This window comes from Eulemur rufifrons, chromosome 1 (genome assembly GCF_041146395.1).
Source record: "Eulemur rufifrons isolate Redbay chromosome 1, OSU_ERuf_1, whole genome shotgun sequence".
Taxonomy (NCBI): Eukaryota; Metazoa; Chordata; class Mammalia; order Primates; family Lemuridae; genus Eulemur; species Eulemur rufifrons.
In genome coordinates, this window is record NC_090983.1 from 7,084,941 (window position 1) to 7,098,503 (window position 13,563).

A 13,563-nucleotide genomic window follows, 5' to 3' on the forward strand; every position below is an offset into this window, starting at 1 on the left:
CAGAGCAAGAGTTCTTTTTTTTTTTTTTTTGAGACAGAGTCTCACTCTGTTGCCCGGGCTAGAGTGCCGTGGCGTCAGCCTAGCTGACAGCAACCTCAAACTCCTGGGTTTAAGCAATCTTTCTGTCTCAGCTTCCTGAGTAGCTGGGACTACAGGCATGTGCCACCATGTCCGGCTAATTTTATTTCTATATATATATTTTTAGCTGTCCAGATCATTTCTTTCTATTTTTAGTAGAGACGGGGTCTCGCTCTTGCTCAGGCTGGTCTCGAACTCCTGACCTCGAGTGATCCTCCTGCCTCGGCCTCTCAGAGTGCTAGGATTATAGGTGTGAGCCACTGCGCCTGGCCAGAGCAAGAGTTCTTGAGGAAGACATGAGTTTCCATCCTGCAAGGTAACATACAGTTCTACTGGCATGTGCCTATTTGTTTCCTTCCACTGGATAAAATTAAATAGCTTGGACATTTAAACAAGGAGGTCAGAATACATTGTCCTCAAGTCCAGGTTAAGACTGCTCTTGTTACTGACTGACTGGGGTTTCTACGAATAGCGACTTGGGACAATTGTCTTTCACCTATTCTTTCCCCAGACTACACGTGATAATGTTGACTGCTTCTCACAGCTATGGCAAGTTACCTCGAGCGAGTTCCCTAGGCCTTAGCTTCTGCAAATACAACAATAATAAAAGAACACATCTTGGGATGTTATGAGGATTAAATTGGATTAGCAAATGTGAAGTGCCCAGTACTCTGCCTAACATACAGCAGGTGCTCTACGGTAGTGGCCATCATTATCATTATTGTCATCGTCACCATCCGGGCACATTGCCTGTGCCTCATTTACCACTATTTTCACTGTCTCACAAACAAAAATACATAGTCAAGGAGGCAGTCTTGATGAAGAAAGGAGGTGCTATAAAATTAGGCCAGGTGTCACCTTTCCAACAAGGCTACCAATTTTTTTTTTTTTTCCCAGAGACAGGGTCTCACTACGTTGCCCAGGCTGGATTCAAACTCCTGGGCTTAAGCGATCCTCCCAGCTCAGCCTCCTGAGTAGCTGGGACCACAGGGGTGTGCCACTGTGTCCGGCTAAGGCCATCAATTTAAGTCTGTATAAGTACCCAGAAATCTCCCATCTATAAAATTCACAAGGTAGACGATCGCAACACAACCCAGACACATAAGTATAGTCAGACAGTGATTAGAGAACTGTGGCAAAAGTCAAAGTCACACAGGGAATCAAATGAGCAAGCACATGACTGGGGACCCAGGGGGCTGGGCCTAGAGGGCAGGTGGGGCCTGGAAAGGAAGGGCTGCTGTGGAACATACTCCTAGTACATCACGGCTTCTGCACAGGTGCTCCAAGCATACGCGGGGGCAAGGAAACTCTAATGGAAGAAGTATTTTTGTGCCAGCTATTTTCTAGTTCAGTTGCAAAAAGTGTGATTCCCGTCCTGACAACCCCTTATCAAGGGAAGCCCAGTGTCAGAAAGCCCATAGGTGCCACTGCTGCACAACACGCGAGGTGACACTCTTTCCCACTGGGTGGCTTACTTGTTACTGTCGCGGTACTCATAGATATGACATCCTTGAGGCAATCCAGTCTCACGGTCCAGAGTAAAAGCAAGCTTTAGCTGAATAAAGAGAGAAGAGAAAGACAAATTTTAGGCAGCATGCTCTTCTCATTCCGACAGCTGAAATGAAAAAAAAAAAAAAAAAATCAATCTAGGAAAGTCACACTCCTTCTAGTCAATGTGTTTGGAAAACCCGAGCCTGCCCACTGGGAAGAGCCCACACCGTACAGGCACTCTGTCATCAGAGGATTGTTTCCAGGACCCTACTTGTTCATTCAGCATGCAAACAACACATTTATTAAGTGCCTACTTTGGGCTACACCTGAGCTAGCTGAGGGGGAAGAACAGTGACAGCAGCAGAGAGGGGCCTCCTTCATGGGTCTTTGAGTCTAGTGGGGACGACAGCAATCAAATAACCACACCAGTGAATATGTATATGTGCGTGAAGCTCCAATTAGAATAGGTTCACTGAAGCAAGAAAAAAATCCAGGTTCTATGAAAGTAAATAACTTGACCTAGACAGAACAGGGATGAGGGAAGAAGGCTTCCCTGAATCAGGACGAGATGGTCACCTAGACTGTGGGGAGGAGGGAGAGGGGGCAGAGAGGGTCCTCCTCAGCAGAGAGCACAACACACACAGAGGTCCTACAGCAGGAGTTGCAGGAACTGAAGGATGGCAGGTGAAGCTGGACCCTGACAGATCCAGGGACATGGTAGGTGGTGACACTGGGGAGGACGATTGGGCAGAAGACGCAGGGCCTTCTTGGCCACACTGGAATTTTTGGCTTTAAAAGCAAAGGAAAGAAAAGGAAGGGGTGGATGAGGCAATCAGAGTTCTGTTTCAGCAAGATCCCTGTGGCTACAGCGTAGACCGCAGTGGACCTTGGGGCAGAGAACAGAAGTAGGAGCCTGCAGGAGGCAGCCATGAAGGAGTCAGGCAGAGGCCACAAGGCTGGAACAGGAGCGAGGGTGGGCAGGCAAGCTGGAGAGACAGGGACAATTTGAAATATATTTTAGAAGTTTTTAGAAGTAGAATCAACAGGATATGCTGATGGTTTTGATGCTGGCAGTGGCAAGGACAGAAAGGAAGAAATCAAGGACAGTTCAAGCTTTTGATTTGAACAACCAGGCAGGTGACTGAATTTGGGGACAGGCAGGGAGTCAAAAGTTTGCTCCTGGACATGTAACTCTGAGATACTCATTAACTTTCTTCAATTACAGAAGATGAGGCACAGGAACTCTGGTACAGTCTTGGTTTCTTCCTGGATTCCGGAGGGGAATGCTAAGGTGAGTGCAGCACTCCTACAGAGCTCAGAGAGATTCCGTGTGTCTTGCTGGAGCTGAGTTGGTTATGGCAGCTTTAACATTTCCAAATGCAGAGCCAATTACTATATTTACAAATTCACTGGGTTTTTAAATCACCAGGGAAATTTTAACTAAAATTAACTGCACATTAGGAGGATACATTATTATAAATTTTTTTGAACTGCAAGGCTGTTAACACAGCTAATGATCTGCATCATTAGATGCTGGAAGATTTTTCTCTTCCTTAGTGGGAAAGGACCTCATAGGAATGGTTTGTCCTCTTACTGACCCAGATAAAAATATAAAAACAGAAACAAGCCCTTCTTTACCATCATGAAGCCAGGAACCTCAAGTCAAAGGCATGTTTTCCCTACAGAGCACTGCTTGGATCTTCTCAGCCTTCTCCTTCAGTGAAACAAAAAATAATTTTAAAAAATCTATGAATTACTACCCTTTCCTTCTCTACCTCTCTCTTTGCAGCTGAGGTCAGGCCTATATTCACTCTGTCCATTTCAAGAGTCTGCACTGCTTAGAAATTTTCATATTCTTTGACTCAGTGATTCCAGTTGTGGATTTATAGCTTAGAAAAACTATCAGAAATGTAGAAGGAAAAGTTTTATTTGCAGAACTGTTGCCCTCAGTGTTATTTACTGGAAAGACTCTAAAAGTCCAGCGATAGCAGAAGGTTAAACAAAGTACCCCATAGTCACACGTGGAACAGCAGGCAGCCGTTACGATGTTTATTAAGAATTTTTACTAACCCGGCCGGGCGCGGTGGCTCACGCCTGTAATCCTAGCACTCTGGGAGGCCGAGGTGGGTGGATCGTTTGAGCTCAGGAGTTCGAGACCAGCCTGAGCAAGAGCGAGACCCCATCTCTACTAAAAATAGAAAGAAATTATATGGACAGCTAAAAATATATATAGAAAAAATTAGCCGGGCATGGTGGTGCATGCCTGTAGTCCCAGCTACTCGGGAGGCTGAGACAGGAGGATCGCTCGAGCTCAGGAGTTTGAGGTTGCTGTGAGCTAGGCTGATGCCACGGCACTCACTGTAACCTGGGCAACAGAGTGAGACTCTGTCTCAAAAAAAAAAAAAAAAAAGAATTTTTACTAACCCAAGAAAATATGTGGGGTAGATGAGATAAAGCAGGATACATACGTGATTATACAGTATACCATGAAAGCTATTTACAAAAGAACAGAGACTGCACAGAAGGAAGACTGGAAGGAAAGCTATGGAAACGGCAACAGTGGTCATCTCTAGGTGAGAGGCTACAGGTGACTGTTTTACTTTCTCTGCATTTTCCAAATTGTTCACAATAAGCATACAATACTTTGACACAGCATAAAACACGAATGTGTTAATGTGTTTTCCCCCTTATTTTATGGCTGGTGACTCACACTTCCTTACAGAATTCTAAGTCCCCTGGGTTTCGTGTGTCTTTTGGTCCCTGTTTTCAATACAGCTGGTCTTTGTGGAGTGTTGTATGCCTGTCTTACCAGCCACTACCTAGCAGTCAGCTTCTCAGCCAGTATCCAAGTAAACTTCCTGCACCCTTATGAAAGGGGGCCTTGGGTCGGAGAGGACTGAGCCACTGGGCTAGGACGGGGACGCAAGGGAGCTGAGCTGGCAAGGCAGGCTGCACGCAGGAGTGTGTGGACGTCATTTTGTCAGAAACAAGAAGCCACAGCGGGTTTCAGGGCAGAAGACAGACCCACTCTGACGGTGGGGTGGAGAATGTGCTGAGGTGGGAGAGCCTGGAGACGGCCTGGCTGCCGCAGGGGCCTGATGAGACCACGAGCATCTCGCTTAGGGCAGAGCAGTGGGGAGGGGAGTGCTGGGAGATAGCTAAGAGACAAGACTGACGAGATGCGGAAGTCCACACACATCTAGTCATGTGACAGTGACGTCTGGACGCTGCCTCCCAGCTCCCACTCAACTCCAGATCTCCCATGACCAGGTGAAAAACAAATGATGAGATAGAAGCTGGAATCCTCAGTCATGAAGGAATTGTGGGAAATTTAATTCCAGGGGGTTCTCAAAGTCAGGAAACTATGTACACACTAGTTTGGTTCAGTTTGGGATTGCTGATTTTAGGGTACCTAGAGGCATCTAGCAGAGATGAGCAGTAGGCTGCTGTATGTACATCTCTGGCATTTATAAGCAAGACTGTCATCTGGAGGTACAAATTTGGCACAAAAGACTTTAGATGGTAAGTAAGATGGCATTGAAACTACTAGAGTAGCTGAGATTGTCCAGAGAGACTGAGTAGAATAAAAAGAGAGTGGTGGATAGAATCCTTTGAAACACCTAGATTTGAGAGCTGGGTAATGGAAATGAGGAGTGGCCATGGAGTGTTGAGTTACTACATCACAGGAGCCAAGGGGAAAGCTTGCCTTAGGGAGGGAGCAGTTAGCAGCATTAAATCCTTCCAAGAGGTCAAGTAAGAGAGAGTAAGTATTTCAAACAAGGAATCTATTGGATTCAGCAGAAAAGACTCTTAGGGGGAGCGGTAGGAGCAGAGATCAGGGTGCGACGGGTTGAAAAATGAGTAGAAAGCCAGGAAATGGGGATCAGGAGTATATACAACTCTTTTAGCAAATCAGACAGTAGTGGGGAAGAGGTGAGATTAATGAAACAGAATGGGAGGGGTAACGGGATGTGGGATTGAAGGGAGTACATGTGCAGATGACAGAGACTTGTTTAAGTGCTGACAGGAGGAAGACACTATGGAGGGAGGTGTGGAAGACACAGTAAGAGAGAGAGATAACTGAAGAGTCAGGTCTCTGAGATGATGATGGATGGAAATCCAGCGTACAAGTTACAGAGTTTAAGTATTTGGCCCAAATTAACAGATAAGTGGCAGAACTGAAGTGTGGTCCATGTTGCTAAGCACTGAACTGGCCCGGCCTCCTCAGTGTCTATGAGGTCAAGGAGAGGAGTTGTGGGAGTCACTGGGTTAGGGAGTTGCAGGGACTGGAGGTTGTGGTCAGAGAGCAGGCTGTGTGCCTGGCCTTGGAGATGGCCAACCACAAAATCCAAGGAATGGAGAGTTGAAGGTGGGGGTGGGGGAGCCTCCATGAGAGGTTTGAAATTCACCCAGGATGATGATATGCTGTTTCTCAGATAAAGCAATCTACAAGGTATGTCTCTATAGGTGTGCAGGAGTGCATGTAGGTGCCTACCATGTGCAAGGTTCAATACATGAAAGAGTGAGTCCAGGCAGCCCCCGTAGCAGACATGCATGCATACCTTGCAGGCACTTCCCCCTTCCTGATGATACCCTAGTTTTCTTCAGCTATTCACACCCCCATCCCCTCCCCAGTCCAGGGGCTCCAGTAGGAAGCAGACTCAATCTCCAGCTCCAAGGCTGGGCCTGACAGTTCTGAGGTCATCCCATATGCCGTTCAATGACTGATCAGAAACCCAAGTGCGTGGCATTTCCCCAGGAAATGGTTTGGGAACGGACGTGTGACCCAACCAAGGCCAGTGAGGTACGTGAAGATGCTTGCTGAGTGCCCTGGGCAAGGGCCAGGACTGCTGCAACCAGCTAGCCACCAGCCTGAGAACAAAGTCCACTCACAGAGGAAGCAGAATCAATAGACTGTTAGAAGAGTAGTGCCAGAGCCTCGATGGGGCAGGCCGGGTCACTGCCGCCTTCAGGACCTCTGCTACCCTTTGCCATTTGTGCTCATCATTTCTCATGAGGACGCGGACCTGTTACAGGTCTTCCCACTCCCTTGGCTCTGCTCTCCTAATCCACTCTCCACAGCTGAGTTATCTTTCTAAAACACAAACCTGATGACAATTCCCTTTTGCAGTACCTTTGATGGCTTCCTGCTGTTGGAGATATAAAAGTGAATTAAACACAGCCCAGGCTCTCTGGAGGGTGGCTGCTCATGAGTCAATGTGGACTGTAACAGAGGAATGGAAGAGGCTGCTCTGTCAGAGGACAGAGGCCTTTAGATGCGTCTGATTAGAGGAATGGCTTTCATCCCGACGAAGGACAGGCCAGTCTCCCTTGGGCAGAAAATGAAAAAGCCTTGTACTTTCAGAGGCTCAGGCTGCGATCACACAGCAGGGCAGGCGGTAGAAGCCAGAGCCTGAGACTTCTGCTGGGACCCCTTCTGCTCCAGGCCTCCTGCCCCAGGGGTGGGCCCCAGGGAATTGTGTGGGTGAGCTCTAGGAATCAAGGTGAGTTGAAGGGCTAGGATTCTTGGGAGAGGAGAATCTCCCCCAGACTGTGGGAACATGTTGGGGCTGTTAGGCCTGGAAGAGGCCCTCCTTCAGCACCACTGGGCTTTTTGGGTGGGATGGCAGGGGAGACAGCAGGGCCATCCTCCCAGCAGGTGGCAACAGGTGAGCAATAAGAATGAGTGACTGAAGACTATGCAAGTATTCCTCAGGGTTCTCAGATAGTGCTGCGTGGGGATGACACTTCAGGGATACCTTAGAGGAAGAAGGAATGTCCCAGGTTAAGCAGGAGGTGGGGGGAGTGGGATGGGAGTCATTTAATGTACCAGTAAAAGACATGTGACCTTACTTTGGATCCCAGCCCAGTGAATCCAGCGGGTCAGATTATATTCATAAGAATAACAAAAAAAAAGAGTTATGGGCTGGGACAGGAAAGAGTGGCTAAGCAAGCGTGCCAGGTCATCTCCTGGGCTGGGGGGTTAGTCAGTCTTCAATCGGCTCAGGTGCATGGTCAGCTTTCTCAAACAGCCATACTTGCAGAACAGTGTGCACAGGCCACGAGGCACTGAACTCCATCAGTCAAGGAAGACACAAACTCAGAGCTTTTGGTGCTTGTGAAAAGTCCTAGCCTGACCTTGGAAGAGCAAAAAGGTGTTAAGAAGTTCAGGAATATCTGGTTTTATCCACAATAGCTCTCGGATGACCTCTCATGGACAACTGAGTCTCTTTCTGCATATCCCCTGGAAGGTACCTGCAGCCCCAGCAGGGCAGAGCAGTTCAGCCTTTTCTGCAGGTTGCTCCACGACCAAGCAGGGCCTGGGAGCCCAGCTCAGCACGCCTCTCACAGGGGTGCAGTGAGAGAGGTCACTGGTGAAAGTAGAGTGTTAGTTCTTCGGCCTGGATTGCTCCAGGTCAAACCAACACGGGTTCTCCAGGAGGCCTGTTGAGTTTGCTCCAATCTGCTAGTTATTACGACTAAGGTTCAAACGTAGGTCAAGGACCAGCCTGGGAAGCCTCCAGCCTCTCCATGGTTGACTCTTCCTCTCACAGTCCACTGGGTCTTACGGACTGTCCAACTCTTCCTTAAGCCGAAAGTGGCAAATCCTATCACAGGTCAAAGATTTCAGGTATGCCATTTACAGTACACTTAAAAAGAATAGAAAAGTTACTTCTATTTAGAGTCTTGGTTTTGTAATTTAAAAATCTGATTAGAAGGAAATCTCTACATTCTCAGAGGTGATCTTGAGTTTTTCTTCTTTAGTCTTCATTGTTTGGTTTGGATTTCCTAAGCATCATTTCTTTTTTTCCATCTCCTCTTTGCTTTCTTTTATAAGACAAAGATGCTGTGGCCTTTGCTTTAACTTGGTTAACAACGATTCTATGGCAATGTATTAAATTTCTTTCTCCTAAGTCCACTGAAGTCTTTTTGGACTTGGAGAGAGCTTTTTAAGAAAGAACTTGCTCATTCAGCAGGATTTTCCTCCCCACCCCACGCTCTGGTTCTGACCTGGAAAAAATAAGAGTGAGAAAGAGCAAGAGAATCCTGCAGTCCTGACGCTCAACTTCACAAACCACAAAAAAGAACCTTGCTCCAGTAACGTAATCATGGAGATTTCTGGCACCTTGGTCTTTCAAGAAAAATACATCCATCTGCTGGCACAGGGACCCATCTAACTAAATCCTGTTCAGCATGGAGTTCCCGATTCATTAGTGTTGGAAAGTCTAGAGCGAGGCTGGCCGCTCCCACTGGATGACGCCTCCCTGCAGGGCCGTCTGTAAACCCCGCGGCTGTGTTTTCACTTAAGGCCACTTCTCCTGACTCTGCCGCACCTTGTTCCAGAGGCTTGTTCTATTCTCATTAAGGTTAAAAATGACAGGACAAGGATTCTTCAATGCTGAGGTTTCACTTGCTGAGAAGAAAAAGTCTGTCTCCAGAGCTCTGGGCAACCCTCAGGGAAGCTGGTCATTAGGAAGCAGCCAGTCCCAGCAGAGAAGGGCCTGGTGCAGCTCTCATGCCCACAGGGCATGCTGCTGCCTCTTCTGAGGGCTACTTCACTGCTCAGCAGCAAGACCAGGGCAGAGGAGCTGTGCTCGCTGCATCCCACACGACCTTCTGCCTTCATTACTAGGCGAGCCCAGCAGAGAGGAGTTTCTTTAGCAAAACAGGAGCCCCTTTGCCTCAGCAGCTTCCTGATCAGGCTTTATACAGTCACTGGGCTGGACCACGTTTTTGCCTCTCAATTTCCTGAGCAATATGAGAACAGTGAATACAAAGCATGAGGAGCACATGCAGACAGATGCAGAGAGGGTGCAACCTGCTCATCCTACTCAAAACTGGAGCATTTTTGAGAATTTTCACGGCTGAAGAGGGTGACTATGGTGGAACGTTACCATATGAAACCATTCTGCTCAGGCCTCCAGGGCCGCAGGCCCAGGGGCTGGAGTCACCCAAAGCTGCTTCCATGGGAAAGTGTCACTATTGACTGCAGGGACTGCATATGGCCCCGCCAAATGCATGAAAATGGTTGTGCATCGTTGTCTAGGTTTCCTTGTATATAAAATCTATCAATTCTGCCACCTACCTATTTGTTTTCTAAAGCTGCGGTCTTGCCCCCAGAAGTGGTGAGTACCCGTGCTTCAGATCTTGCTGAAGCCTCCCACTTCAGCGTGGCTGCTGTATGGCTTTGATTACACACTCAGTGAAGAGAAGTGAAATGGGTCAGAAGCAGCCAAAGTGACAGGCTATCCACTTGGGAGATGTTCTCTGCTTTATCCTTGAACCAAACCAGGCTATGGCCAAGTTTTCTACGCAGACCATATAGCTTGCACTCTCTGGTACACTAGCCTTCCTCAAGGGTATTTTAATAACGTGCCTCTATTTTTACCAAAGTTTCTCTTAAGAAATAGCCTTATAAAATCTCTTTCGTAGGCCAGGAACAGTGGCTCACACCTGTAATTCTGGCACTTTGGGAGGCTGAGGCAGGAGGATTGCTTGAGGTCAGGAGTTCGAGATCAGCCAAAGAGCAAGAGCAAGACCTCGTCTCTACAAGAAACAGAAAAGTTAGCTGGGTGTGGTGGCGTATGCCTGTAGGACCAGCTACTTGGGAGGCTGAGGCAAGAGGATTGCTTAAGCCAAGAAGTTTGAGGTTGCAGTGAGCTATGATGACGCTACTGCAGCTTAGCCAGGGTGAGAAAGACCCTGTCTCTAAATAGATAGATAAAATAAGATGAAATGAAATCTCTTTCTTCATTTGCCATAAATGCAAAAGCTTTCCACTGTAACACAGTGCCCCCAATATCATGCCTCATGTGAGAAACTGCTTATAGGTGCTAAGAAAAATATCCCTCAACTTTTAATGAGGTTTGTTATAAGAAATAACCTTATAAAATCTCTCCCCTCTCCTCCAAGCAGGACTACCACCTTTCTGATATTGAAATCAGAAAATATGATGCCTAATGCTCTACATGCTTGCCAGTGGGAAAAAAATAAAATAAAAAATAATTTAAAAAAGAGAAAACATGATGTCCAGTCACAGGAACTGTGCTCACCCTTCTAGATGTCATATTCCTTCTACCTCCCCCCTTCCTTGATTCTGATTTTCTGTCTTTCTATTATATTCATTTCTGTTTATTTCCTTCATTGTAAGCCTTCTCAAATTCTTTTTAGAAATAGAATTTTACCTTACGTAAATGAGGCAAAGTTCTTCAAAATATAAGCTAAACATACATAAAAATATGAGGTCCAGGCAAGTTTGAATACAACCTGATAAAACAGTGATCACGATGGTAGGCATTCATTTCATGGAAGAAAGAAAACGGGACATTCCCATACAATCCTCAGAGCCAGTGATCAAGCTGGCTCTATTCTTGAAAAAACAGGAGAGAACAGAATGATCTTCCAGGGAATTGGCCTCAGTTTCCAGGGACTTGAGAAGTCAAGAGTTATATAATATAATCCCAAGCGAGGAGCCAGCAGCTCTGGCCTTGTCGCTGTTCTCTCCCAGACTCCGGAGCGGTGGTGGGATTCTGATGGTGTTAGACTTTTCATCTAGTAAAACGGAGCTGGGTTCCTCTATCGTTGTTCTTGTGGTTTGTTTTATGGGTGAATGTGAGATACTTTCTAGGTTTACTGGAAGAAAGCACCTGTAACAAGCCCCTGCTATACTGGTTAGAAGAGAAGCTCTGAGAGTTCAGAAGAACTAGTGCTCACACCTTCAGATGTTTTAATGAGACACAAGTGGCAGTGACAAGTTCTCCTGCATAAGGCTGTCTCGTGCAGCAAAGAGCAGTCGTGAGAGTTCATGACTTGATTTCATGCTAATTCTGTTTCTTTCTTCCCAGTAAAAGCCAAATATCTGGATAATATATTCTGGGACAACACTGTCATCTCAGGTCCCTTCTGGTCCTGGGGCAGCCAATCTATCCCCCTCACCTGCTCTCCTGCTCCTGCAACATGGCTTCAACCTGCAGCAGAGAGCTTAGCAGCACCTCCTGGCAAAAGAGTCACTCTCTACCACCATCCAGCCACAAAATACCCATTGACCTGGCATTACTTAATGGATTGCTTGGAATTACCTGGAAGGGACACCTATGGGGCCTGTACCTGGGGTTACCTGAGGTTCCTATTCCCATCCCAGATAATGACTCTTATCTTGGATAGCCTGTTCCTTTGTAGAATAACACATCAATCTAAGAGATGCTGTTCTAACTGTGGTAAAAACCAAAGAACATTCACGACCAGCCCAAGCAACACAGTGAGACCCCCATCTCTACAAAAAATAGAAAAATTAGCCAGGTGTGATGGTGCGTGCCTATCATCCCAGCTCCTTGGGAGGCAGAGGCGGGAGTTTGAGAGCCATGATGATGCCACTGCCTAGGCAACAGAGTGAGACCATGTCTCAAACAAAACAAAACAAAACAACACAACCAAACCAAAACCAAAACCAAAACCACCCCAAAGAACACATAGGTATTGTGAAGTTTAAAGAAAGTACTAACAAAAGATTACAGTTAAGATGAAATGCAAAGACCAAATGGAGGGTAATTAGGAAGGGCCAGGATCCATTAAGAAGGAAAATGAATAAACTTTCTATTTGTTGTGCTGTGAAAAATTAGCTTTGGTTATAAAGAATCCTTAGGTAATCTCACATAGTTGAAAATCACTTAAGAAACTAGACATAATTTAAGTGTTAAAAAATAAGTTGCACAACAATCTTAGGAGAACATTTTCATTAAGCAGAAATGTGTTTTCCCTTTAACCCCCATATATAATCTCTCTAGGGGCTCTGGAGCTGGAACTCGGGGGATCGCCAGAGGCTCTCAAAGTCTAACTTTCTAGTCCAGTCTAGATCCTCTTCTGCCCATTAGACAAGTTTTCTTTCTAGAATGCCAAAGAGTTTGTGATGCTTTTGCTTTCACTTTCCTGCCTGGGGCACAGGCCTTATGACATGAGGAAGGAACTTATTCTGCTTGTGAACACAGGTACCTATGAAAACAACCAACAACAAGAGGCCACTCAGCAGAGAGGTAAAGAGACCGCCTCTTCAGGCCGTCTGGTTTTGAATCCTGGCTTCATTTCCTTTTAGCTATGGAATCTCAAGTCATTTTGCCTCTTTGTTCATCAGTTCCCACCTATGTAAAAAGGAGATAATAACACTATCTACTACACAGAGTTGTTGTGAACATTAAAGGTCAAAAGACACATTAGAACAGTGCCTGGCTGTAGCAAACACTCGACGATGTTCCTGAAGTAGTAAGGCCTGAGGTAATTCCTGATAATGAGTTGAGATCAAAATTAAAAACATGATATTGTAGAACAAGCTGATAGGGACTCAACTTTTCCAAATGTGATCACTCTAACACTTGAGGAATTTCTACAATAATAGGGTCCAACTTCTTCACCTGACCAATATTTGGGAAAACACTCTATCTGCGGGACTCACCAGAGCCGCAGCAGGAGGACGCAATGCCTCAAAGCCTTGCCATCTGCCTTAAGCGGCCCCTCGGACACCCCACTGCTCTCCTGTGGCTGCGCTGACATGGGGTCTTCTATCACAGGATTTCATTCCCTGGTGACGCCAGCTCCAGGGCTGCTTCAGACTGTGGCAATGTCAGGGAGGCCCTATGCTTCTAGATGAAACTCACTACTCAAAGAAAACCTTCCAAGGCCCTGCTGGGTTGGCAGATGTACCCCAGCATGGAAGGTGCCCAGCACTTCAGCACCAGTAACAACTTGTCCGTTAATCTCTGCTTGGGGAAGGACGAGGCCACACCTGTCAGAGCATGGCAGAGGCCTGGCTTCTGACAGTCCGGATACGAGAAAATTGCTTCTATCATGGTCTGATTCTTCTCATTTATTCTCAAGTTGGAACATGCCTCTCTAGCCATGTATTTAATTATCATATTGTCCCAATTAGATTCTGAGTTACAGTGGGGAAATCCCAACTGATTACTCTTTATGATCCCCCACAAAGTCTTTACCAAATAAGGC

The 13,563-nt window shown here is 46.4% G+C and overlaps 1 protein-coding gene across 1 annotated transcript in view; it reads right to left on the reverse strand.

The window, feature by feature from the left end:
- DIS3L2 (DIS3 like 3'-5' exoribonuclease 2) overlaps positions 1 to 13,563 on the reverse strand; it is a 307,218-nt gene that overhangs the window by 35,986 nt on the left and 257,669 nt on the right. Inside the window, exon 14 of the mRNA XM_069470450.1 lies at positions 1,554 to 1,633. Coding sequence (XP_069326551.1) covers positions 1,554 to 1,633 — 80 coding nt within the window. The remainder of the gene's footprint in view (positions 1 to 1,553; positions 1,634 to 13,563) is intronic.